The sequence below is a fragment of the Epargyreus clarus genome, unplaced genomic scaffold (genome assembly GCF_041222505.1).
Source record: "Epargyreus clarus isolate Ecla_fem2 unplaced genomic scaffold, WU_Ecla_fem_2.2 ptg000005l, whole genome shotgun sequence".
In the NCBI taxonomy this organism is placed as follows: Eukaryota; Metazoa; Arthropoda; class Insecta; order Lepidoptera; family Hesperiidae; genus Epargyreus; species Epargyreus clarus.
In genome coordinates this window covers 5,666,682-5,694,670 of record NW_027332213.1, presented here as the reverse complement: position 1 = coordinate 5,694,670, position 27,989 = coordinate 5,666,682, and the positions used below count along the sequence as shown (strand labels likewise).

General features: G+C 36.6%; 3 protein-coding genes and 1 pseudogene across 3 annotated transcripts in view; 2 read left to right on the top strand and 2 right to left on the bottom strand.

The window, feature by feature from the left end:
- The window catches only part of Sol1 (CUB domain-containing protein Sol1), a 423,482-nt gene that overhangs the window by 155,102 nt on the left and 240,391 nt on the right, over nucleotides 1-27,989 (top strand). The window lies entirely within an intron of this gene.
- LOC140757986 (myosin regulatory light chain, smooth muscle) lies at nucleotides 160-14,546 on the bottom strand. Its single transcript, XM_073093922.1, has 6 exons — nucleotides 14,384-14,546; nucleotides 13,947-14,041; nucleotides 12,500-12,650; nucleotides 10,430-10,549; nucleotides 8,636-8,772; nucleotides 160-1,017 (listed from the first exon to the last, which is right to left on the bottom strand). The coding sequence occupies exons 1-6, from the start codon at nucleotides 14,417-14,419 to the stop codon at nucleotides 840-842; spliced, it is 717 nt and encodes a 238-aa protein (XP_072950023.1). The 5' UTR covers nucleotides 14,420-14,546; the 3' UTR covers nucleotides 160-839.
- On the top strand, nucleotides 20,892-23,936 carry LOC140757807 (uncharacterized). Its single transcript, XM_073093677.1, has one exon. The coding sequence runs from the start codon at nucleotides 20,979-20,981 to the stop codon at nucleotides 23,934-23,936; it is 2,958 nt and encodes a 985-aa protein (XP_072949778.1). The 5' UTR covers nucleotides 20,892-20,978.
- On the bottom strand, nucleotides 25,958-26,901 carry LOC140757987 (uncharacterized; annotated as a pseudogene).

The window sequence follows — 27,989 nt, the reverse complement described above, 5'->3', positions numbered from 1 at the left end:
CATACATATTATGCTGTCACTGTGCTTTTAAAATAACTTTTAAAACATGAGTACTTAGGAACATAAGGAAGTATAAAATTAAAAAAAAAGATCTTACAGCTAAGGTACAACAATATAAAGTTTGAAATGAAGTTTTTTTTCACAATACAATTATTAAAAACTTAATAATACAGAAACACAAAAAACCTTTCTTTTTTTTCAAAGTTTAAGTTTTGTGTACACTCCTTTCAATATTTTATTTGTCAGTTTCATTGACGACTAGTTAACAAATATCCTTCTTAGAATAGCGTTATGAAGTATAGTCCGCGCCAAACTGCTAGTCCGCTCGGCTCTGAAGCTCCATGACTCTCTAAGTAACGGAGACTTGTGTCCAGTGGAACGTCGCCAAGACGATGTAATAGCCTGAATTATTTTAGTGACGTCACACCACCTACGCACATAATTTAGTACTAAGCTGAGCTTATTTGCTTTAAGTATATAAACATTGAATACACACAAAGATCGATACACAAACACTAAGATGTACAACAAAAATCTGAATCCATTTAGATATATCGGGCCAGGATCAAACCCGGAACCGTCTATTTGTTAGATTCGCCACGTTGGTGGTCATTCTTCTCAATATTTCTTGATACAGTATTTTTACTCCGCGTCATTGGATATGTTTTGTATAATGTAGATATACATGAGCATAATAAGTACAAATTCCATTTTACCATATTGATTTGTTATTCGCCTTTTGCATTCGTTAGCTTAACCTTTAAACACATTTTTTGTAAAGCTTTGAAAACTTTGGTGTATCGCTCTTAAACAAAAGTTTCGTAGTGACATTTTTTGTATTATTTAGCCTGAAGTTTTGTTTTGTCGGTCTTTCTGAGACCGCAGAGTTGCGTACAAAATTGTTTGTAATCAATCATGTTGTAGCCCCCTTTCTGAACAATCGGCGCTTCGTCCAAGGCGTAATCGGCTTCTTTCTCCGTGAAACGATCACCCCAAGTCATAAGATCGTGACGGATTCTGTGAACAATTAATCAAAAGTTAAACACAATGAATTAATTGCAACTGTTTTTATTTTCTGGCAAACGCTTGTTTTATGAAATGTCACGGAGTTCGGGAAATTAATGTTTACGATCGCGCCACAAAAGTGATGATGATTGTCACATAAACCCCACATTATAAACATCATAAACAGAATAATAATAATATTTTCATTAAAACGTATTACTCGTACCTCAATATTTTAGAGAATATATTCAAGGTTTTAATCCTAACCACACGATCCAACAGCATATATTTTAGGAATTTTATAAATAGAAAATTCCCAAAACTGTTGGAAGATATGACTAATTAATATGACGTAGGAAACTAAAAACTGGCTTTAATAAATAGGTTACGAACAAAAATCTATCACGCTAAAGTATTTTATGCAAAAAACATTTTTCATAAAAACTATTTACTGTTACAACACCTTATACATAGCGATATGTAGACTTAACTGTGTAATGTAAAGTGTAACAAACTTATACGAAAATATGACTAACATGATTGAACGATCGTTTAAACGATATTAATAAGGCACTAAAACAATTTATAAGGTAGTAGCTACATGGTTTGGTAAGTGCTTTAATGGAATATTAATGTTTCACTGACGGATGACATGACGCAGGAAATTCTAAGTACTTTGTTGAGGATTTTTTACTTCTTTTGAATATTCTACTTTTGGAATATTTTTCTTTTTGTCGCGAAGTTGACATACACATTTTCTCGTGTGTAATAATTGTCACAATGATTGTCAGACGGTATGTAATGTAAATGTATCTTTTTATGCGTAGTGTGTAATTGTAATTGAATGATTTCTGCGATGTTTCCAAAATAATTTTTGGTATCATATTTATAACATTGTCATGTTATGATAAGTTATACTGGTGCCTACGTCACCATTCCTCCATCGCACCACTCTCCGAAGGATGAAGTTTCATCCACACCAACTGGACTCGTGGCGGTCCTCCACGGTTCGGTTTGCACGGACGTTCTTGCCACGGACGTGCAAGATGTGGAATGAACTTCCTCCCGAGGTATTCCCGGAGCGCTATGACATGGGGCTCTTCAAATAAGGTGCAAAAAGAGCTCTCCTTCAAAGCCGGCGATGCATTGGCGATTCCTCTGGTGTTGCAAATGTCCATAGGCGACGTTAAGTACTTTCCATCAGGTAGCCCGTCTGCTTTATCGTCAGGTTGAAATATATATAAAAAAAGTTTTCACAGATTTTGATAAACCATTACCGTACAGTTTAATTTTACTAGATATTTTATTATATTGGAGTAGGAAACGACTATACAGTAAAGTTTATGGTATGTACTACTTGTGGCTACTGTGGCTACTTCCGCCCACGGATGTTGCGACTCCTGCCGTAGCTACCCCTGAGAGCTGAGATGAAACGCCTCGGATAATTATGTCTTATTTAGCATATTCAAAGCTTAACACAGAAGCGCTTAACATTGCTGTTATTAAGCTTAAATAGGCATGGTATTAAATAGTACCACTGGAGACGAACCACAAAAGGTTTCACGATCTTTACTGCAGAAGTAGTCGCGTTTTTTGCGAATTAAAATCTTATGCTAAAATTGTCTCGAAAATATTTTCTTATTCTCTGTTTTATAATAAGAAGCAAATTGTTAATGATTATGTAAATGTGTAATAATATTGTGAGATGTCTGTCTCCTAATTGGTTTCCCGAGTTTTGAAGCTTGAATAAAATTAATTAATACAAGTTTTATTGTTTGAGGCTTGCTCTCTCCCTATTCAATATTTAATTAACTTAGTATTCAGGTTACAAAGAAACCTTTATTTGACTGCTATTGAAATATCTTATGCAAATATTGTAAAGGAATAGTCTGGTGGAATGAAGATCGGTTTTGATATTTCGAGGGAAGTTCCTTTGTCTAACGTACGAAACCAAAAATAAATTAAGTTAAGTGCATTTCAGCATGTGACTTAAGAAATATTTAAGATAGATCGGTGTATCTTTTGAAATTCCACCCGAAACAAAAAAACATATGTCATGTTAGTTAAACTGAGCTTAGAGTTATCTGTGAGGATTTTAAAGGCGTGAAAAGTACCAAATAATATCTGTCAGGAACTTAGCCAAGAAAATTTAAGGATTATTCTATACCCACTGGCGAGACAGTAACGAAGTAGTGAGACATTTGTTCGAGAAAAACGAAAACCAGAACCTTCGTAGCACCTTATCATTAACCTAAATATATTATTTTAACAATTGGAAATCGCCATTATTAAGAGATAAAATAACCGTAAGTAAGTTAATTGTATTAATAACTATTAAATAAGATAATTATTCAGTTGTCAGTGACATTGAAATTCATAAAGATCTTTGGTCGTACTTTAGTCGCACGACAAACAAAATACTTTCTTATTCATCTTGGCGTCAAACTTTCCGCTACATTTTGTTACAGCCTATTACCAAGAGAGCTGTAAAATCCAAATTAATGTTTCTAATTCTGAGTTTTACGTAGAATATAAAGGATATAAATACCTTAAGGTAACAATTTTACTATAAGCGGTTATTTGGTAAATCATGCACAAGTTTTAATTTTTAATAATATTTTCGAAATAAGTAGTACTCTTTTGGTACTTCTAAAAGTGTTATTTCGCAAAAAAGATCTAAAAAATGGTGAGAAATTTATTGAACACGGATCAAAAATGTTTGAAAAAAAACATAAACAAAGTAATAATAGCATTTTTATAATTTTTTTGCGGGAACGGTTATTAATTGCAACAGGAATATAAAAACAATGTAGGTATAATTTATTTTATGGACAAAAAATCACTAATGTTACCCCAAAATGAAAGTTAACATATATTTTATCATCTAGAGAAGCCCCTTTACGAAGATAGTCCATAAAATATTTCCTCGAGGTACAACTGACTACCATTTTACGGTTTAACACACATAAAAACTTTGCACGTACCGCATAATATAACGTATTCGTATTGCCAGCAAATTTCCCAGAAATATGCGAGTCTATTGGATATGTCGTAAAACAGAGATTGAAGTGAGAATTTTAATAACATGTTTCTAGCTAGAATTTGAAGTGGAGCGTGTTATCTAAATTTTAGAATACGTGTCTAGGATATATTTTTTGTAGAAAGGGAATAGTGAAAAAAGTTATAAGAGATGAAGCTATGTTAAAATTATATACAGGGTGTCCCGTAAGTACCACGACAAACTTGGGGAGAACATATGTGAGGGTCTTCTACGGGACACCCTGTATAAGAAAATAGTTCAGTCTAAATCTCTCTTGTCCTTAACAACAATTTCAACAATACGGAGACAGACTTTATAATTAGACTTAAAGTTGTGTTGTGTAATCGTATTAGCTTAAAAGCTTAAAAGAGGGAGAAGAAAATTTCGAAACCACTGAATACGACCACAAAATTTATGTTGAATAATTAATTGCAAATTATTTTTGTAGTTATAATAGCGGGTCTGGGAAAAGTCACAACGCCGTCTATCTAGTCAAAGATCGTCCTATATTTAAAGCTAAAAACAACCATACAAACTCAAAATATTTCATTAAATCGGTTAAATGGTTTCAAAGATATACGAAAACGGTCACCGATGATTGCCTACCTACTTATATAAAAATAATAAATCTGTTATAAAATCATTGCAGTGTATTTTATAGTTACTTCCATTCTTGGTTTGTACCTACTGTAATAGATATGAATATATTTATTATTATTATTATTATTAAATCATGTATACAACATCCTAATTTACTTTTGATCCGGATTACTTATATCCCGAGAGATCCAATGGGATCCTCATTTATTAATACGTAAACACGATACCATGTAATTACAACTTTGTTATGAAAATTCCCGCAACTTCATAGTGCTATCCTCTAGGGACGAGACAGAAGTTTCTGCTGAGATTTCTTGGAGATGAGTCAAGTAACGGCGTATTAAAATTTAATTAGTACGCAAAGATCTCTTAATGCTTGAAAGCAAACACTTTGTGATTTCAATAACTTTTGCACACGGATCGGGTTATATTTCAAAATTTCATCTATATCGCTTCAGATTATAAAATACCTCTGGAGATAAAAAGCAGATAACTTGCATTTTAAAATTTTGATCTAAAAGTAGACTCGTGCTCAGCAGTGGGAGAACAACGGGTTGACGATGACTTAACGAAACGATAGCATTACAACATATGTAACACAAATAGTGGCTTCATTACGCAGACAGATGAAAAAGTAATGCTGACATGAATGGAAATCTACGTGACGTGGAACTAATGAGAAATGGTGGTATATAAAACAACGTCAGTATAAAATACATGAAAATAATAAAATACAAATAGTAACTCTCATAATATTATGTAGAATTTTCCACCTGATGCTAATTCCCAACTGAAATCTTAAATAACACAAAATCTTAACTTGAAGTGCCTTAAACCCGCAGTTAATTAGCCGAGAACTATGGCTTGAGAATGTTTTAGCGTATGTCGGACTATTTTGAAATTGTAATTTGTACGGTGATAAAACGAGTATGGTTCAAACGGGAAGGTATAGTCCGCGTAAAACTGCTAGTCCGCTCTGAATATAGAAGAGAATCGCGTCGCCATAGCAAATTGTATGACTACACCTGCTCGCAACAACGTCAGCGCGGACTAGCAGTTTGGCGCAAACTATACAGCTGTTACATCTATTTCTAGCATGAAGGAGTTTCTGCGTTTCGGTTCCAGGGTGTAGATGCCAGCTGACTTACATATGAGGAGTCATCTTAGTCGTTAGAAGTGGCAATCGCTCTATTATCGGTGGTCACAAGTATGTATTTGTACGTGTGTGTGCTTTTAAAAAAAACAACAAGTTTCAAAGGTGAAGTGAAATTTAAGGTCTGGTAACCCAGTTGCGTGGTTGATCACGGGCCTTTTCATTTTCAGAAGAGACAAGTACCAACATTAAGACAGTAATGAACCAATAATGTCAAATTTTATCACTAACGATATAAAAATAAATAAGGAACGATAAATTATTAAAGAACGCTTACACAAGGAAGTTTGTAACTAAGGCTCTTTAATCTCACTTTGGTTCCATAACCATTAGTTCCCCGAGTGGCATTTTGCCATGAGCCTTCAACCGCTAATGCAATTTGGGCTACAGATTACTGAAACTGATCTGATAGCACAAGAAGCAGTGGTTTAGTTAGCGGCTTTAACGATTAGCTTGCAGATTAGTTCCTGTGGTTTGGCTGCTACCCATGGAAACAGAATGATTTGCTACTAAGGTCGCTGTTCTATTGACGAGATGTAATCAAGAAATAACGAAAAATAAGCAATACTATTAAAAAAACCTAGTTTTAAGTAGTAGTTAAAGAATTGCTCCATTCTGAGATTGGTAGAGTATTTAATAAAGAAATATAATGTATGAAAGGTAGAAATATTAAACACAGCAACGAAACCATTTATATAATTTTTGTGTAAAGGCTTTAAATAAAAAAAAAATGTGTGTGTCAGCTACGACGCACGATTGGAGTTTACTCCTTACGAACGATAATTATGATATATATCGAATAGAAAAAAAAGGGTAAATGAACGCATCTGCTAAAATGATAAGAGAAACAAACATATATCTGTAATTATTCGGATTATTTATATTACTTCAATAATGCGTATTACATAAAGTATGTTACAAAATAATATAAATAATAATAATAATTGTGTTCAATTTATACACATCCAATTTTAGGATGATTGATTTCTTTCACTTTGAATTATAATATCATTCTTAAATACTGTAATTATCGTAATACGCAGGCGCGCAACACACACGTACAAACATACGCACACATTCAACTCTCAGACTGGAGGTAGTGAACTATACAGTGAGACTACGAAGTATCGCGCAAAGAGGAGACCCCGAAAATGAGATACGCTGTGTAATGTATTCCATCTCATTCTTTTACACGTTCAATCCTACAGATATATATGTTTGTCTCTTTCTACGTTACGCCTCAACTTTTCGTGTTACACTTGATTTTACTCCTCATAAAATTTCCGTACCGGGCCTTATAACTCAAATCGATTCTTAAGGAGTAAACTCCAATAAATTCCAAAAAAACATATGCGTCTCCTATTTATCCCGTTACCAGTTAACCCATTTTCCATTTGAGTATGAATAATATTTTATTACAACCTGTAGTAAAAATATTATTGATACTCATAATATAAATTATTCATAATGGACGTAGGCGATGTTATCAAAAACTTGAAGAAATTCAGTTCAATATTAGGTTTTTCCAGTAAAACTTCCCGCCCTTTAAACCACAAGTAAATCAAACTATATCGTTTATTCGCATGAATATAGGTAAATACAGCTATTACAAAAAAAACATGTAGTCAATATTTCACCTCTATAGGTATTCAAAATTAATTAAAAAATTTAAGTTTAGTAACAGTCATTGTAATTAGTTATTAAGTAATCCAACTGTAATGAAATTAAATTATAAGTATTGTTTACCACTTATTATAAATAAGCCTGATTAAAAGTATAGCCTTTGGTTCCATTTCTGCAATTTAGACGAATCCAACGACATTCAACGACATCATATGTCCATCGAGTCGCTTAAGTTCAAAGAATGAAACAACATACATACACGCTCAAGAAACAGTATCATCTGCTGTAAGGAAAAAAAAACATACATACCAGGAATTTTGTAATATACCTATCCATATTCGACGATATCGATAGATATATAATTCAACACCAGTATTCGATATTCCATTACTAACGTTATGAGCAGGAAGGGAAGTTCCACACAAAAACTTAATCACTAGCGCACATCCAAACTTCGGCATCCAATACCACCGAGATTAGACAAGTTCGCCTGTTATATTAATTAACGCTGCAACTTTTTCGTGGATTCCCAGTTCGTACTGTTTGGTCTACATAACTGACTTCTAAGTGGGTCGGTAATGGTATTTTCATAGTTTCGCTACTACAAAGATAATTTAATACGAGCTTTTGCCCACGGCTTCGATCGCGTTACGAAGTAATATTTTAATCCCCTATTTTATACCCTTGGGGGTAGAATTGATCGAAATCCTTTCTTAGTGGATGCCTACATCATAACATCTACCTGCACGCCAACTTTCAGCCCATTCCGTCCAGTGGTTTGGGCTGTGCGTTGATAGATCACTATGTCAGTCAGTCACCTTTGAGTTATATTATATTTAGATATATTTAGATTGATGGAGGAATAAGTTGGATGACGAAAAATATGTTCTCATTCTGAGAGGAGACCCGTGCCCAGCAGTGGGACAATAATGGGTTGATAATGATGATGATATAATGGTGTTGAAATATTGGTAAAGAGGTTATCAAACTTTTTCTGCTTAAAAAGAGACAGTGCCTTGATCCTAAATTTACCTGTTTTAGTTTTATAAATATTCCTGTTATTTTAAGAATTTATTTTCATAACACATTTTTAAGAAAAACTATGGCGGGTTTACACCAAAAATAATCCTTGTCTTTGCTTGAAGTAACATCCCTTCTTCTACGATAGACTATTATAAGGATTATTTGATGGGAAAGACATATATGTATCTCACCTTTCTTCGGGTATAAGTCCCGTATTGTCCTGATCCCAACGGGATAATGCTGCGACCAACGTCTCTTCGGAGTCCAGTTCAAGAGTCTTGTAGCCTAAGAGGTTGACGAATGCGTCGAAATCTAGTGGGTTTGTTGCCTGAGAATAAAATGTTAATTAACATTTTGTACCATCGCGCTATAATGCTGTTTAGCTAAAAAATATTTAAGTACTACGATTGTTCAAAATTATGTATTTCCGGGTATTTGTATAAACCGAGTATCTGTATTGTTTGCTTTATGCACTAATATCGAAAACATAAAGATACAATGATATTAAACTCTTATTCTCAAATTATCCTTGATTTATTTTCACTAAGAATCTAATATTCTGCTAATCCTAGCCTAGCATTCCCTCTCCAAACAAGATTATAATTGTGATAACCGCACTAGTGTACTAGAAGACTAAAGTTACAATGTCAGAATGATCGTAAGTTATGATGCAAAAACTTAGATTTTGGAGCAATGACTAGGTTTAAACAAAATCGGATAACAAACACGACCTACTGAACTGAAAATATCTAATGAGGCAGAAAATTAAACAATGTTTTGTTGGAACGCGAAAACGAAGAAAAATGGTCACATTATTTAAATAAATTGGAAAGGACGAGGCTACTGTATGGAACGATTTAATAAGGAAAAGATTTAGATAAATGAGCCTATTAGTGAAAAGAATTTAATATATTTTCTTTTAATTGAAGATTGTTTAAGACAATAATAATTCTCTAGAGGACGAACAACGAAGGAATAAATTGGTCTTTATTTGGTACGCATAAGTTTTTAAATTATTATGTTGTTTTATCTACTGGGAATTGGCTATTTTTCTGTGTATTGTATTATGTTTTGCGTGTAAGATAAATTGTATGCCTATCTCATTATATTTTTTTTATTTGTTTAAGAAAATATTTACACCTATAATAAAAAAAACAAACTATTCATTTCCACTTCACATGTTGACAAAATTTAAAAAACGTGTGTTGTTTTAAATATAAATATTACGAGTACCTACTTTCCAATCGCCCAAACTTCGATCAAAATATATATTTTCAAAATAAAAGCGTTACGAAACGATAAACACCTTTGGCAACGAGGCAAAGTGTTCACTCAGACAGATTTGTTGAAAATCAAGGTATTTCACACCGTATGGTATTTTTAGCGAGCCAAAACAGGCCATAAATTCGTTTTAGCTCTACTTGAGCGGGATACGTAAGAACGATAACAGATTTGTAAGTCATATTTTGTTCAATAGGTACCTACTTCCTTATTATAAACGCTTTGGTATAAATGTTATATATGCTTCTATTTTCCTTATACTGTGTTGATGTACATACATAGTATTAACTTATAGTCCGCGTAAAACTACTAGTCCGTTCTGAATTTAGATATGAATCGCGTCGCCATAGTAAATTGTATGACTACACATGCTCGGACCAGCTTCAGAGCGGACTAGCAGTTTGGCGCGGACTCTAATACAGATAAAACTTCTTACGTGCGTTCATAAGGATTTTACGCACACGTTTTCATTAAAATTATTTAAATCAAACGGTCGCATGTAGACCTCATTGCTGCTACTGTTAATGAATGAAGAAGATTTAATGCTTAATATCTAAAAACTATTTAGCGGCATAGTACCGTGCAGTACGTTCCAACCTAAGCATACGTATGTGTAAACTATCTATCAATTATTTCCAAAAATATGTTATCAGCAGAGAAATTTCTAATTCTTAAAGCATAGTTAAAGAATGATTTAATCTTACCTCAGAAAGCATATTCCTCACTGCTTGTTCGTCGACTTTTTCCCCTAGACTGACAAAAGTAGCTCGGAGGTCATTTATATCAATGCAACCGTCGCCGTCCAAATCGAAGAGAAGGAAAGCCTGTAATAATACATTATGATAAGGTCCATCTACTACTGTGTATAAGTATTTAGGGGTGCTATGCGCGTTGCTTTGTTTACGCAAAGAGTCGCACTTATATACTTAGACTCACGCTTGCTTGCTATGGAGATCAACATTGTCACTTGCTTCAACAGCAAAGGAAAACATTGTTAAAGATTTTTCCATCGTCCTTAAAGCCAGATATTGAACCCAAAATGATCTCAAACGCATATAAGTCTGATAGAATGATAAAAAGACATTGGTCTTTTTTATCTGTACATTATATATACTTCATCATCAACCTATTGCTAACTCATTAGATCATCTTTTACAAAAAATATATAAAAAAGTTAAACCATATTCCACATATTCATTCTCAATTTCGGACATATTATAAGCTCTTAATTAATTCCACTACATCCTAGTTTACTAAATGTATATAAAATCATTAAAGATGTGGAAACAATCATTAAAGACGTAGTCTATTTAAGTATGAATGCCAAATTCATGTTTTTAACACGCTTTTATTAGCTTCAGACGTATGTATGTTGGTATGTTAGTATGTAACGGAATCTTTCAACATGATTTTAACCCCCTTCAAAACGTCGGATTAACTCGAAATTTGGCATACTTATTAAGGACCGATGACAATTCAATATTTTAAACATTAATTAATAGTTTTGTACCATTGTCCTTATCAACATCCTCTGGATTAACGATTTTCGAGGCGAGATTTTTCAAACACCTTCAGCAAAGTTCATCGCAACTTTAGATTGCAAATAATTATTGCTATTTAGTTTCAATAGGCGTAAATTTTATATCGTGATTTTTAGTTTAGAAAATAATAATGTTATTTCCCTATAACTCAAATGTTCTGAAACATATCTATAATGCCCTCTTGTAGAATGATTTTTAGGATTCCGTACTCAAAGGTTAAAACGAAACCCTCTGCGGTCTGTTCGTCTGTCGTTGGGCTTTATCTCTTAAATCGTAATAGATCTTTCCACTTGATTTTTTTACAAACGATGAATAATGGTGGTCGCTATAACGAGAAATACTAAAAATTAATAAATAATTATAGTTCAAAAAACTAAAAAACACGCTTTTACTTTTACTTTTACTTTTTAGTTGATGTTATCATAAAAGCGTGTTTTTTAGTTTTTTGAACTATAATTATTTAAAATACCATCTTTATGTCAGAAAGATTTTATCTTGAAAATAAATACGTGTTCTGTCTTTCAAACGTCCTGTGGGTACAAATATAATATGTTCAGAGACTTAGGATATGACCTTTCCGACTCATTGGCTTTTAGATTTATGATAAATTTAATCAGGAAGATTATTGAATTAACTCATTAGAGCATAAAGCAAGTTAATGCAATATTTCTCCACTAATTCTTATTTAAGCAACATTAGAGGTTTCAGGGGAGGAAGAGAATCCATCCGTGAGTAAAGTCCGTATGCATTAAAAGGACTCTAACAAAATTACACAATATTGTCGTAAATATCGTTTAAACTAAGTCGTTATTCGACGAAAATAGTTGTTTCATAGTTAATGATTACTTAAGAATCTACAAGTAACAGATTTCTCGATTTAGGTTAAAATTTCATTGTTACATCATTGTTTCTTGGAAAAAGTAATCATGAACTCATCATTAAATTTTCTGCACAAGAATTTAAACGATTTGTCACAAAACTTATACATGAGCAACGCCGTACACGGGTTTTCGATATTATCATAACAGAAAACCGCAAAAAATATTTTTTCTTTGTAAACATTACTGCCCGGGATTACTCCTCTCTTTCAGTAAATGGTTGATTAAAACCATTTCAGTAATTCCAAAATAGTCAATACGAACATTTTAAGCAAGAACCAAAAATATATTGTGCAAATCATATGAGAATAGTAGGTACTTTATATTTATTTGTGTAAATAAAGTAGGCACTTACCTCTTTCAATTCGAATATTTTGGACTCGTCGAGCTCCGCTAAGACATTGGCGGGGATGCACAAAGCTTCACGTGCTTTAGATGCTGATCGAGATCTCGGCGGCTGCGGTACGGAGATTTCGTTCGCACTCTCCGATAAAATGCTACTGCCGCTAGAATTTTCAAACGTTTGTAATACTCGGTGGAAGTTATAGTAAAGTTATGTTTTACAAAGGAAATGTTAAGTTGATTTGACGATGAATACTCTATTTCCGCACAGTAGTTTTGCAAAATACTTTGTACACTATATAGTAAAAAATGCTTTATTCATTTACAAATATATAATATGAATATTATACCATAACATGTTTTTATCGATACGCAATCAATAAAGTTTTAAAAGTGATAGAAGCCTTCATGGTTCGACTCCGGAGGGACTACAGTTACATCTATTTCAGCCTCATAACAACAGTCTTACGGTGTTAAGCGTTGCTAGTATGTTTATTGTCGCATGTTAACAATAGACTCAATTCATACTTTGCCAATGACATGTAAATATTAAGGAACACACAACTTAAGTAGTAATTGCCGACTATATAAATAATTTTATATCTATAAATAATAAAACTCAAATAGGATTGGAGAACTGTATTTAATGCCACACATGCGTGTCTCCCTCTAAGAACTAAATTGAAGTGTCTCGTATGTCTCTCCATTAACACCCCCTTCAAACTAGAACACATCAGCGCTTGACACTATTGTTACAAGGCAGAAATAGGTGTGGCGGTGTTGTCTGCATAGAGAAACCACGAAGGGTTCTACGACCTTTCACGACAGAAATCTAACACCTGTATTTTCTTATTAATCAAGGCCAAAGGATTTACAGGACGAATCGAAATTTGCCCTTGCCGATTTTTACGACTTAAATTTCGAAATCCATTTCCAATCAGCTTACAATAAAAATATTATAGAGTGAAATGGCCTTTTCCTGTTCGCCGGAAATTAAAAATTAGGAATAGGTATTGCGTTCATGGATTTACCTAAACAATATTTTACAAAGTCAGACGGTATTCTTGGTAAGCCTTGTAACAAAAGCAAAATTTCTAATTTAGAAACTCCCTAGTTTGCTAAGCTTCTGTATAAGATCTTGATAATATCCTGTGTAACTGTAATCTACGACCATTTGCGGAAACCTAATCTTAATATTTATTGGACTGTTAAGAGTTTGTTTCGAAATAACTGTGTTATTCTAAACTAATTCTAAGGATAATGTTGTATGATTATATGCTTTCTTTGGCTTATTCTGAGAATAGATAAACCGATTTTCATAAGACTTACTTAGGAAATAAATTTGATATAAACAGGGACTATATATGTGTGTGATACTAATCACCCACAAATAGGGCGGAAATTTTAATAAATTGAATTTTTAATCAAATAAATATGGAAAACCAGATTTTAATACTCACTCTTCTGTGGCAGCTGATTGAAGTAAGTTCTCTTTGAATTTCCTTATTTCTTCCTGGGCTGAGTCTGGTTCTTTTTTGCTCTTGCTTTTTTTAGTCTAAAATAGGAATACAATGCTAAATTATTACTGTTTTTAAGTTGCCTTCGATAACACTTAACTTTATTTAGCAACGGTATTTAACGTAGGTCAAAAGTTAAAATAAAATTTTGTAGTGCAAATTGTGAAACTGTGAAAAAAAAAGTTTAATTAAAAATAGAACAAAAAGAAAATAACTTTCCATTACCTAAGAGCGCTATTAGAAATATTGAAAAAAAGTAGAGCAAAAATTATTCTTTTCACCTCGACTCACAATTTTTAATTTCACTAAAATTTATAATTTAAAATAATAGTAAGGTTTTAGGTAACAATTTAGGTGTATCGAAAGTATATTAAACTCACTTTAGTCTTTTTCGCGTCCCCGTTTTGTTCGTCCATAGCAACCTCCTGTCCGTGTAGTCGAGCTGAGTCTAGCAGATGCTACGTCTGAACGAGAAATCGCAAAGATTGTAACTAAACAAATTGTGGAATTAAATTTACATTGCAATTTCGGACACCGAGATAATCATTTATCTCGCTTGGTTGCTCGCAGATTTCAGATTAGTTGAGATGGTTGCTCCGACTAATTAATCTCTGGACCAAAACTGTTCTTCGGTTTTCAGGTCAATGAGTTTTTCGTTCTATGTTTCCGCCTATTTGACAGCTAAATGGGATGGAATTCTGGCGATGATATCTTAATTAAGACTTGTTTCAACTTCATCGATTCTATCAAGCCTTCCCGTCGTTATTGGACTTGATATTTCCGATTAATTTCTGTTAAGCTTCAATTGAACTGTAAAATTGGCTCACTTCAGTCAATTTTATTATTCGCTAAATTTTGCTATCAATGCTTTCTTTAAAAGGAATTATATAACAAATTTCAATTTCACTCATTCTCGAAAATTAATAATCTATTTCTCCGAACATTAACACTCGTATTGAAGAAGTAGGTACATAAATTTTAAGAATTTTCAAATTACTTTAAGTATGTTATGATTTGGGTTGAATAGAATAGGTCTGATTTGTTATTAAAGGCAAAACAACATAAAATCTAACCAAACAACAAACGGACCTTCTAGGTAACTGGTTATAAAATCTTATATATAAAATTCTCGTGTCACAATTTTAGTTACCGTACTCCTCCGAAACGGCTTTACCGATTTTCACCAAAGTTTATATGCATATTCAGTATATCTGAGAATCGGCTACTATCTATTTTTCATACCCCTAAGTGATAAGGGTTGTTCACCCTTAACATTTTTTCTTTATATGGCAACACAACGTTTGCCGGGTCAGCTAGTAAATTATAAATAAATGCCCCATAATAAATATTTAACCTAATAATATCATTCATGTCTTAAATTAAGAGATAATGTAATTTCGAATGCATGGTGTTTGTAAAGACACATCATTAATATTGGTGTATCATTAACCTAACATCATTATTTCCTTGGTTTCCGTAAACTATCAATAACAGTGTCGTTACCAGGATGCAGCGTCATAATTAATTGTTACAGATTTCAGAGTTCTTGATATGTAGTAAGTAGGTACGTCATGTAGACTGGCCCGTTGAAAGAAATCTGTATTTTAATAGATTCTGAAGGTATGGGTATGATTAATTTTGTCAACCCATTAATGTCAATTTCAGTGGTAGGTAACTCTATTACCTATGAGTTTATTCCCAAAACCGCTACGGCATGCGCTAGTCTTACATGTTGGCCAAATTTGTTGGCCAAAGGTGTTTGAGATTTTTCACGCAAAACCAGTAAATATTACTATACAACATTATTGCAATAATTTCGTCAAGTACTTGTAATAAAGTGTCATGTTTGTTTATTCAAAAATAACAAACATTTCCACCAGCCACGAAATAAATACTTACAAACATATTGCAGCTAAAATCAGTTATAATGATGACAGTAGCTACAGCTTTACGACGTGGGAATATAGCAACTAGAGATAGACAAGGAAGCAGTGTAGTAAATGATAATTATCCAAATGACTAATTTGGTGTTGAGATTAATTTGAATCGTGTCTAATTTGAGCAATTGGCCTCGTCCTCGATTTCCATATAGTGTACGTACATTGAACAGGTAAATTAGTTTCAATAATGCGTCTTAAGGGCGTTCAAGCAAGTGCACTTTAATTAGGTTGTTCCTGTAACAGGTGCAAGTTCCCAGTGGATTACATGGCACGGAGCAATTTCGATACTGTGTTTGGTTAATACATGATCAATACCCGGGTAGTTCAAGTTTAATCATTTATAACATGCAAGAAGGTGACGTCACGTTCAACAGATTTGGTGTTAAGACTAAGTAATATGAAATAACACCGATATTATTGAGGGATTACTAGTACTAGTAGTACTATCACTAAATAACAATATAATTAAGATTTTTGTTACATGACTTCGAATTTATGCGAATGTACTTATTTTTTATTTCACATTAAAGCACCAAATGAGCACGCAGTTCATGGGATGGTAAGTGGTCACTGCCGCCCATGGACATCATCATACATATAGGTGTAGCGGTAGTACTAAAAAAATACGTACTAGATAGCTGGTTGTGCTACTATACCTTACTTATCTTTTTATAAAAGAGAGAAAGTATACAGCTTATTAAGAAATTAAGTACTTTTGTACTTTTTTTATTACGTTAATATTGTAAATAATTAAATGTAACTTGTAGAATTATTGAATAAAACGAAAAAAATTGAAATAATAAAAGAAATTAAGCAGATAAAATAAAATTATAAAAATAATTAAGATATGTACTCGAATATAAACAACACCTGTCCCCCGTCACTTTTGCCGTCGTAATTTGTGCTTTCATAACATTGTCATTATATTGTATGGTCGTTAAAGGCTACAATTAATTAAAGACGATGATTAACATTAATAATTAGACGCTTGGACTTCAGCCCTATTATTAAGCAACCCTATATTTAATTTCAACATGAATTTAAAGTTACTGGTGTATATTTTGTGGGGCAAGTAGGTAGGTAGAATCAAAAATTGCTTATTTTCAAATGTTGACTCACATTGACGCAAGGACTAAAATTGGTTGTTTTCGAATGAGACTCTATGACGCAAGGACAGTATTAAAATGTCAAATTTACGATGACAATAATCTACTAAAATTACATCCAGTGGATTTTTAAAAATTACATCACATCGCTTTAATGACCGAAATACATTACCGACATATGATAATATTAAGTAACATCTGCGTTAATTGAGGAAAATATATTTACTTTTCTATTTCCAATTTATGTCTCATCGTGTTATTAGTTGACTTCGTAATGTGTCAGAAGCACCCAGATTACGATTATTTATGTGATATCGTCGTCTGGGGTTTGATTAATTTATCACATGTTCAGAACGGGGCTTATCGTGTGACCAATAACGCCATCAGTCCCTGTCCAGCTGTAAAAAGCAAAAGAGATTGAATCTAGAACGAGCGCATCAGCATTTCATGTGAAGTATTTTAACTTGTATGATTAGTTCGTATGTTCATGTGTTAGGATCGAATTTAGCAACTAAATTTAAACCAGTTAAACCCGCAATGAGCTGAAATTTTGCTAATTTGATTTGATGACAATTATTGCACTCCTATGATAATACCGATATTAAATGGAAGGGTTTTCTGAGAATATCAGAAAAATACGACGTTACTCAATTGATTGTTTTCATTTTTTTTATTAAAAATTGTAACTAAACAATAAAGCAGACGGACTACCCCTAATAGAAAGTAACTACCGCTCCCATGAAACAGACAGAGAAGAGACAATAATTCAATATAATTTATATACCACATCTCCTAGAAGATCTATTGTCCGGTCTGGTTTGTCTAAATATTGTAATATACATTTGCCTTAAGTGCGTGCCTGTAACACGAAGAATCTCTTCTCTGAAGAATCTGTTATTATATGAGGAAAAACGCAAGTGCGATTGAGTGTTCACAGTCATTATTGTTTTTCGACGTTCTAAACGTATAATTTTACGTTAATGTAAACTCCGCCGGAGTTGTTTATCTTAATTCGTTGGACGATATTTATGAGCCGTTATTTTTAGGTTATATGTTAGTTTTAAACTATTTATAATATGTAAACAAGTGATGAGTAACTAAATGTATTATTTTGTTTATAGTTGCGAAAGGAACGTGAATCTGAGGTTTGTTTTAAAGTATTAGGTATGTACTCGTATGTAGGACTAAGTGACCAATTAGTTTCGAGAAAGGCTTCGACTTTTGAAGGTGGTAGAATCCTTTGTTTTTCGACTTCGGCGGCACCACCGCCACACCTATTTCTGCCTAATAACAGCAGTGTTAGGCGCTGCTGTGTTCCGTTTTGAAGGGTATGGTAAGGGAGAAATATTTTTTCGAGGCGTTCCAGCTTAGTCCTCAGGGGTAGCGGCGCATCTGTTGCCGACCTCAAGTAGGAATATCTAATCCTCTCTGGGGTTGATTATAGATGTCCATGGGCGGCAGTAGCCACTTACGTCTGCTACTCCTATATTATAAAAAAGACTATTGTATTGATAAATCAGTGGTGGTGTCGGCGACTAACTAAAGTTATTTAATTAAGAATTGTAATTAACTTGTTTTGTTATGTCTGTCTGAATATATTTTATATGTTATATGAGAAAAATAAGTTACGTAAGTTTAGGGATAAGACACGGTAGATGGCGCTATCGGTCGCATTTGTTGTATTTTATTACAGTTTATAGGTATTTTTATGAAAATAGTATTGTAGGTTAAGATTTTGAGATTTATACATGTTTTATATTTCTAAAGTTTATGTTATCTCCTAGAATATGTTTCTAGCGTCATATTGATGTAAGAATAGTAAGAATCAATTATGATAATTTCGAGATAATTAGGATTATTGACATGTGAAATGACGTAACTTGTACATTTTTGGAATATTTTCGGGAATAACTTTGTAACTAATTTAGGTATGATAATGTAACCTATGTAGCTAGATAGGGCTAATTATGAGGATTCCAACGATGTATAATACATATGTGTAAATTTTGGGAAATTAATAAAGAAAGGGTGAAAACTAGGTCAGCCAAAGTGAAAATGACATGAAAATGGGCCTAAAAAAGCGCGGCTCTCTTTACGGTATTGCTCTGGGGTAGCTCAGAAAACCAGTTTTCCGGCTTAAGCATGGTCTCAGCAGAGAAGAATACGAAGAAGACTCCTGAAGAAGAAGAAGACTCCTGAAGAAGAAGAAGACTCCTGGGGAAGAAGAAGGAAAATCTGAAGACGGAAGCGTTCCTGCGCAAGAAGAGGAAGTAGGGGTTAGGTCGGGATAGGGAAGAGGCTTTGGCTGGCCTACACTCTTGTTTCTATTGCACGTCAATTATTGTTTCTATTGCACGTCACCCCTTCCCCGCACCTCCCCTCTCTACGGCACGGGACAGGCGCAACTCCCCGACGCGACGACTATCACCACGAGCGGGCTTCCGGCGCCGGACGGAAGAAGGCCGTCCGTACAACATCACGCCCGCACCCCTATACGGTCGCAGGTTAGGTGGCGGCGTGGCATACCACCACACCGCCGAACACACAGCGCCCCGCGACATCAGCTGGTCCTTCGAGCCGGATCATCGTGCTAGTCGTCACATCGTCGGGTTACTGACGCCGCCATGCCAATCACACGGAGCCAGAGGGGAACCTCGCCGCCGAACCAGTCGACTGCGCCCCGCGCCACGGACAGCGCGCAGGGGACAACTGACTCTTCGGGGACATCGGGCACCGCAACTGAGGGTACGCTTACAACATATGAGTCTAGAGTCACTTCAGGCACCTTGGCGACTGTTCCAGCTGCTCCAGGTGTTCCAACTGCTGCAACAGCTGGAACGCGGAAAACGCGGTCGGTGAAGTCGACGAAACGTCGGGAGATGGAAGCCAAGCTGGAATTGGCGCGCCGACAGCTGGAAGAAGCAAAGGCAGCTGCAGAACTCGCCAAGGCGCAGTGGGAGCTGGTCCAGGTGGAGAATGAAGAGTCCGAGGTCGAGGATGAAGACTGGTCGCATAACGCGAACATCCACACATGGGTGCAGTCGACGGTGGAGAGGATGTCCGGGGAGGGGCATCAGGGGGAGGTGTCCGGGGAGGGGCACCGACTGGGGGCGTCCGGGGAGGGGCGAGCCAGTCAACCTCCTGTCACTATCGTCAAGCCTGAAGACCAAGCGGAACCTTCAAGCAACGGGACCAAGGAATTGGCTGAGGCCATCATGAAGGCCATTAGTGTTGCTCCGAGGAATGCATCGCAACCTAACTATATACATGAATTACCCGACTTCGATGGAAGAAGCGAAGAATGGATCGCCTTCAGGACGGTATATGAGGACACCGCACCGCTGTTTACGGAAGCACAGAATATGGCGCGGCTGCGGCGGTCAATTAAGGGCACGGCAAGGGAGGCTATCAAGAGCCTATTATATTCAGAGTGCCCTCCTGAAGAAGTAATAGAAGCTCTTCGTCGAAGGTTTGGAAGACCAGAAGCCCTGATCCTGATGGAACTGGAAAAGGTAAAGAATCTTCCTAGGATCAACGAAAATGCGCGCGACATCTGCGTGTTCGCCAGTCGAGTGAACAACACCGTCGCGACAATACGGGGGCTAAGAAGACCGCAGTATCTACACTCACCGGAAATGGTAAGGATTATCGTGAGCAAGATGCCGGCGGTATTGCAGTATCGGTGGTATGACTTCGCCGCCGACGCAGAAGATCAAGATCCAGACCTGATGCATTTGATGAAGTTCCTCAACAGGGAAGCGGACCGGTGTGGACCATACGCGACGCAGGAGACTACGCAGCAGCTGCGCCAGCCTCCCAGACGTCAATTCACGAACACCACGTCCGAACAAATAGAAGGAAAGAAGACCTGTCCACATTGCCAGTACGAGCATCACCTCTTCGAATGTCGCAAATTTCTACAGCTGCCAATGAAGGAACGGTGGGACGTCGCTACCAAGTCGAAGATGTGTTTCAAGTGTCTCCAAGGACGACATCGGAAGGAAACATGTCGGCGTCCACTGTGCAAGACATGTAAGCGGTGGCATCACTTCGTGCTTCATGACGAACGTTGGGATAACCCGAAGCCCGAAGAGAAGAAAGAAATTGCGAATAACGTCATGCTCCCGGTGAACACTGCAAGGACAGCGAAGGCATATTTGAAGATGGTTCCTGTTGAGCTATATGGACCGAAGGGAGCTGCCCGGATCCTGGCGTTACTGGATGAGGGGTCGACTGTCACGCTTCTCGACTCTGCGGTTGCAAGACAAATTGGCCTCAAAGGACCCGTGGAAGCACTCACCTTGGAGACAGTAGGTGGGAAGACCATCTCCAAGCAAGATTCAATGAAGGTCAACGTCAGATTGAAGGGAATGCACCAGACCAAGAAGAGAACCATCACTGGGGCCCGTACGATAGATGACATCAACCTGACGCCTCAGAGATTGGAAATAAGAAGGATTGAAGAATGCGCTCATCTCAAGCCAATGTCGAAACAATTGTATTATGAAGAAGAGTCACCCAAGTTGTTAATCGGACAAGACAATTGGGAGCTTATCGTGTCCAGAGCCACACGCAAGGGGAAAAGAAGTCAACCCGTAGCATCATTGACCTACCTAGGGTGGGTGCTACACGGGTCCGATGGAGCAGCATCAAGACCTGTGAACTTCGTAACCTGCGCGCACGTTTCTTCTAAAGAAGAGGATTTAGAAAAGGTCATCAAGGAACATTTCGCCGTGGAATCGTTGGGGATCCAGCCACGTCGACCGACCACAGACATAGAAGAAAGGGCTCTGGCAATTTTAGAAGAGACAACAAAGAGATTGGACAATGAGCGCTTCGAGACCGGCTTGCTATGGAGAAATAAGGAAGGGAAAATGCCGGACAATTACAAGCAAGCGGAAAACCGGTTAAGAAACATCGAGAAGAAACTGGATGGGGATCCGGCGCTGAAGCAGGAGTATGAAAGACGGGGAAAGAATCTCGATAGTAACGACGCAACGAGGGACGTGCCCAAGGACTTCGGGAGCGGACACAGATGGTTCAACGGACTTTCATTCCTGGCACAAGAGGAGGAAGATTTGCCGAAACCACGTACCTTCAAGGCGGAGCTCACGGGAGAAGAGAAGGAGAGGTCAACTGTGGGGGCAACGAAGCCCGTTGATCGACATCCAACTCCGAACCCAGTTAAGTTCTCAAGTTGGACTCGACTAGTAAGAGCAACCGCGAGGGTACTTCAGTTCGTCGACCTGTGCCGGAAGAAGAAACTCGCAGTGAACGTGTCCCGCAAGTCTGAGCGTCAAGATCCTCCCTGGAAAAGAAATAAAAAGAAAGCCAAGGTAGCAATGAAGCCCGTGAACAACAAAACCCAAGAAAGAAGATTCATTTCCCTCAAACCCGACCAAATAAAAGAAGCCGAAAAGATCCTATTACGAAGAAGCCAAGAAGAGAGCTTCCAAGACGAAGTACGCTGCGTCAAGAAGATGAAGCCATTCGAGAAGAATAGCAGGCTTAAGAAATTGGATGTCGTCATGGAAGATGGACTACTACGACTCCGAGGAAGAATCGACGCGGCAAGACACACTCGGCAAGATAAGAAACCTGTGGTGTTAGACAGCAAGCACCGCATCACCAGACTGTTCATCGCGTACTACCATGAAGAATTCAACCATGGTAACCACGCGACGGTGATCAACGAGTTGAGGCAGCGCTACTGGATCCTGGAACTACGGTCTGCGGTGAGAGCGACGGTTCATCGGTGTCAGTGGTGCAAGGTGTACCGCGGCACGCCACGACTCCAGCCGATGGGGAATCTCCCGCTGGAACGGTTACGGCATGGGGAACCGCCGTTCACATGCACCGCCGTGGACTACTTCGGGCCCATGAGCATCACGGTGGGTCGGCGTCATGAGAAGAGGTGGGGCGCTCTGTTTACGTGCCTCACAACCAGAGCCGTCCACGTGGAACTGGCAGCATCTCTGTCAACGGACTCCATGATCCTGGCGCTACGAAGAATGGCAGCAAGGAGGGGGATGCCGAAGACGATCTTCAGCGACAACGGCACCAACTTCGTGGGGGCCAACAAGGAACTTCAAGAAGCCCTCGCCAGCCTCAACAAAGAAGACCTCATCACCACAGCCGAGCAGATGAGCATCAGGTGGAAATTTATACCACCTGGGGCTCCGAACATGGGCGGGGCATGGGAGCGCCTGGTCCGTTCCATCAAAACGGCCTTGACGGTCACCCTCAAGGAAAGGCATCCCAAGGAAGAAGTCCTGCACACTCTGCTATTGGAGGCGGAGCACCTGGTGAACTCAAGACCTCTTATCGAAGCCGACGAAGACAACGAAGAAGGTGCCCTCACTCCCAATCACTTCTTAATTGGGAGATCCTGCGGCACAAGATTGGGAGCATTCACCGACGAAGACCTCACCGGCCGGCGCACATGGAGGACGGCGCAGCGACTAGCCGACCACTTCTGGAGCAGATGGGTGAAAGAGTATCTTCCAACTCTGATCCCGAGAAGAGTCGACGCAAGAGCTGCCACGAGGGACTTGCAGTGTGGAGACACGGTCCTAATAGTGGACTCCACGCTGCCACGAGGAGCCTGGCCGAGGGGTGAGGTGGTCCGAACCTTCCCTGGGCCCGACGGTCGCACCAGGGTATTGGAGGTGCGCACTACGGGGGGCGTGTTGAAACGTCCCAGCTCCAAGTTGGTGCTGCTGGTACCAGCACGGCGTGATGAAGAGCAAGCGGTCGACGACACAGGCGGTGGAGCATCGACCAGCGAGCCAGACTGCGGGGAGGCGGTCGTCACGTCGAGCCACGAGCATGGAGTCGCCGGGCCAGGAGTTGGTGCTACGCACGAGGGGGAGGATGTCGGCGACTAACTAAAGTTATTTAATTAAGAATTGTAATTAACTTGTTTTGTTATGTCTGTCTGAATATATTTTATATGTTATATGAGAAAAATAAGTTACGTAAGTTTAGGGATAAGACACGGTAGATGGCGCTATCGGTCGCATTTGTTGTATTTTATTACAGTTTATAGGTATTTTTATGAAAATAGTATTGTAGGTTAAGATTTTGAGATTTATACATGTTTTATATTTCTAAAGTTTATGTTATCTCCTAGAATATGTTTCTAGCGTCATATTGATGTAAGAATAGTAAGAATCAATTATGATAATTTCGAGATAATTAGGATTATTGACATGTGAAATGACGTAACTTGTACATTTTTGGAATATTTTCGGGAATAACTTTGTAACTAATTTAGGTATGATAATGTAACCTATGTAGCTAGATAGGGCTAATTATGAGGATTCCAACGATGTATAATACATATGTGTAAATTTTGGGAAATTAATAAAGAAAGGGTGAAAACTAGGTCAGCCAAAGTGAAAATGACATGAAAATGGGCCTAAAAAAGCGCGGCTCTCTTTACGGTATTGCTCTGGGGTAGCTCAGAAAACCAGTTTTCCGGCTTAAGCATGGTCTCAGCAGAGAAGAATACGAAGAAGACTCCTGAAGAAGAAGAAGACTCCTGAAGAAGAAGAAGACTCCTGGGGAAGAAGAAGACTCCTGGGAAGAAGGAAGAAATCTGAAGAAGGAAGCGTTCCTGTTTAAGAAGAGGAAGTAGGGGTCAGGTCGGGATAGGGAAGAGGCTTTGGCTGGCCTACACTCTTGTTTCTATTAGGGATGGCGATTCTTTATGAAAAAGATCGATTTTTAAATCGATTCGAATCGTAGTCTAATGAATCGATTCACGAAAAAATCGAGGCCTACAAGATCGATTCTTAAAAAATCGATCTTTTTTTCAAGTTTGCGTTTACAATGTAAATTTATATCAATTTTATTAAAGACAAGATTAATATTGAAATTAACGATATCTTATCAATAAAATCAGGGAATTCGATAATAACAATTATTTTTATTACCGTATCAAACTATAAGATCAACTATAAAAAAAAATAAGTATTTATATACTGAATGTTTTTATTGATTGCAAAAAAGTAAAAAATAAGGTAAGAGTTAAAAGCTTAAATATTAAGCATTGGAAATTATAACTGGGAACTATAGTTCCCAATGCTCAATATCTAAACTTTTTAAAAACAACAGTCTGTCAAGCCTCTTGGGATCCAAGCGGTTACGCTCATCACTTGCGATGTTTCCAGCAATTGAAAACAGGCGCTCACAAGGAACGGATGATCCAACGATACTCATATACATCATGGCGATTGGGTGAACGTGATGATAAATGGAGCTCTTTTGTTCTTGCCAGTAAAGTATAGGATCATACTTCAGGTGCACAACTGCCTGCGATAAATAATGTTTGAATTCTTCATTTAAGCCTTGATTTTCCTGTGCAAGTGCATTGCATAAAGAGAGTTGCTTTTTCACAAGCAACTTATGAAAATCCCATATTCCGTTTTTCATATCCTTATCAGTGCTTTCTATTGCGTCGACTTCCTCACTATTATTTTGTGGAAGTGATTGTCGTGTAATATCCAAAATTGAAGTGTTTATTTTATTTATCGCTCGAGAACAGGCTACATGGTCAGTAAAATGAATTTTTTTAAATCTAGGATCTAAAATGGTCGCAGCAGCTAACAAATGAACTTGTTCAACACTTCCAAATCTTTTCTTCAAGCCGTCCACAATTAAAGTCCGTGTTTTAGCACCAACATCCGTTGAATTTTTCATTGTATTATATGTTTCAGTCAGACAAGACACGATGGGTATAATTTTACTGGCTGTAACGTAGTCTTCTCCCGATATTTCTTTAGTTATTACTTCTAATGGTCTCAATATATTTATAAGATCTTTTATAAATTCTAACTGCTGTGCAGTTAGCATTGTTGGTGCTTTAGAATACTTGAGTAATATTGGCGCAATTATTTCGGATAACTCAACAAATCGTTCCAATTGATAAAAAACAGAATTCCATCTGGTACACACAGACTGAACAAGCCCCAAAGGCTTTGTTTGATGACCCTGAGCTTTCTTTAAAGAATCAGCAGCATTTGTATTATGTTTAAAATATGTGGTAATATCTTTGACAGCTGTTAGTAAATTCTTGGCTTCTTCCAGTCCATCCTTATTGTCAAATGGTTTTGATGCTACTAGGTTTAATGTATGGGCAAAACATGGCATGTGTTTATTTTTGCCATAAACATTTGTGACAGCTTTAACGATATTAGCGCCATTGTCCGTGATAAACGCTACCACTTTGTTACTTGTGATGCCCCATTTTTCCGTCATATTGATAATTACTTGTGCTAAGTAGTCAGCATTGTGTGGTTCTGTTAGAGCAGTTACACCAAAAACTATGCTCAATAATTTACTTTCATATATACAATGACCAGTTAAGCCTAAGTAGCTTTGACTATTATGCGAGTCAGTCCAAACATCTGCAGTTAAAGATAGTGCTTCTACTTCTTGTATTTTTAGTTTCAGTTGTGTCGAAAGAATGTCATATTTATCGTCAATCATGTGGGTCATTGTTTTTCTGGCTGGAACTTTATAAAGTGGTGCCACTACTTTCATTAAATATCGAAATCCTGTTTTTTCCACAGTATTTAAAGGCAACCCATCTTTTGCGATCATGAAGACTATTGCATTGGTTATTTGACCTCGCTTAATACCAGTATCTGAAAATAAATAAAATAAAGTCTTAATTATTGCTCCTGTATGCATCTCACTTTCATAAAAAAATATTCAAAAGATTTTAGTTTCATGCCTTACCTCCAAATGATTTTATATTTGTTAAGCAAGATGTCAATGTTTGCTGTTTTAAGACTGATACATTGGTAGAAGAAGAAGCCACGCTTTCAGCATCCGAATTATCAACATTTTGCAAATCTGGAACTGGGACGATGTCTAAAGTCATGTCATCAACAACCTAAAACGAAAATACATAGTTACTTCGATTTATTTAATATCGATTTTTATTTTTTTTTTCGAACTCAGTACATTGGAAAACAAATAATGTGACATAAGAAATGGTTTCACTAACTTGATCATTTCCATCATCATTTCGTGCATTACCACATTTACCACCACCACTTTCACTCTTCTTTTTGAGACTTACGGTCTGAATTGTTGGATGACGTCTTAATAAATGATTGCGCAAGTTTGTTGTGTTTCCCTTAGTTTTTACGTCCTGATGACAATATTTGCATGTGCCTCCGAAGTCTTTTTTAATAAAATGATTCCATAAATCACTTCTACCCGACATGCTGAAAAAATACATTTATTCCTCATTTATTATATGTATTAAACTTGATAAATAATGATATTTTAAGTAATTAGTCACTAGTTCCAAGTAATATTCAAAATCCTATTCGGATTAATTAGCATAATTTCTTAATGAATTTAAAAGAATATTTTATATGAAAGAGTAGTTTAACATTTTATAAAAAGTAACCTTTATAAAAAAATAGCACCAAATGTGAATCGATTAATTAAGATACGAATTGCTTTAAAAATCGATATTTTTCGGAAAGAATACCATCCCTAGCCTGGCGATTACTTGATTGAAATAAAATTAGAGTAAAAGCGATAGTTTATTTTTAAAAAGATAATGAGAGCTTTACTATTTTTTCCAAAATCATAGATATATTATCCTACTGACGTTAGTATAATATATCTATGATTTTTTCTGTAAACAAGATGAATAATTTGATGCTTTGAGGTTAAATAGATAATTGGGCATAAAGTAATCGTGAATGAAGTATGAACACTTCCATCAATAAGAATTCCACATATTACTTATTAGTTATTTCAATGCTGATTATTCCTATGTAAAAGTAAATTTAAATGATAATCACAACTAACAGAATAAACTGAAAATAATAGCGTCAAAGTAAAAAATAAGAAGCGCTGCGCTTTACTTATTTACTTACCTACTCTCAATTAGTTATTATTTCGCAACAAACACT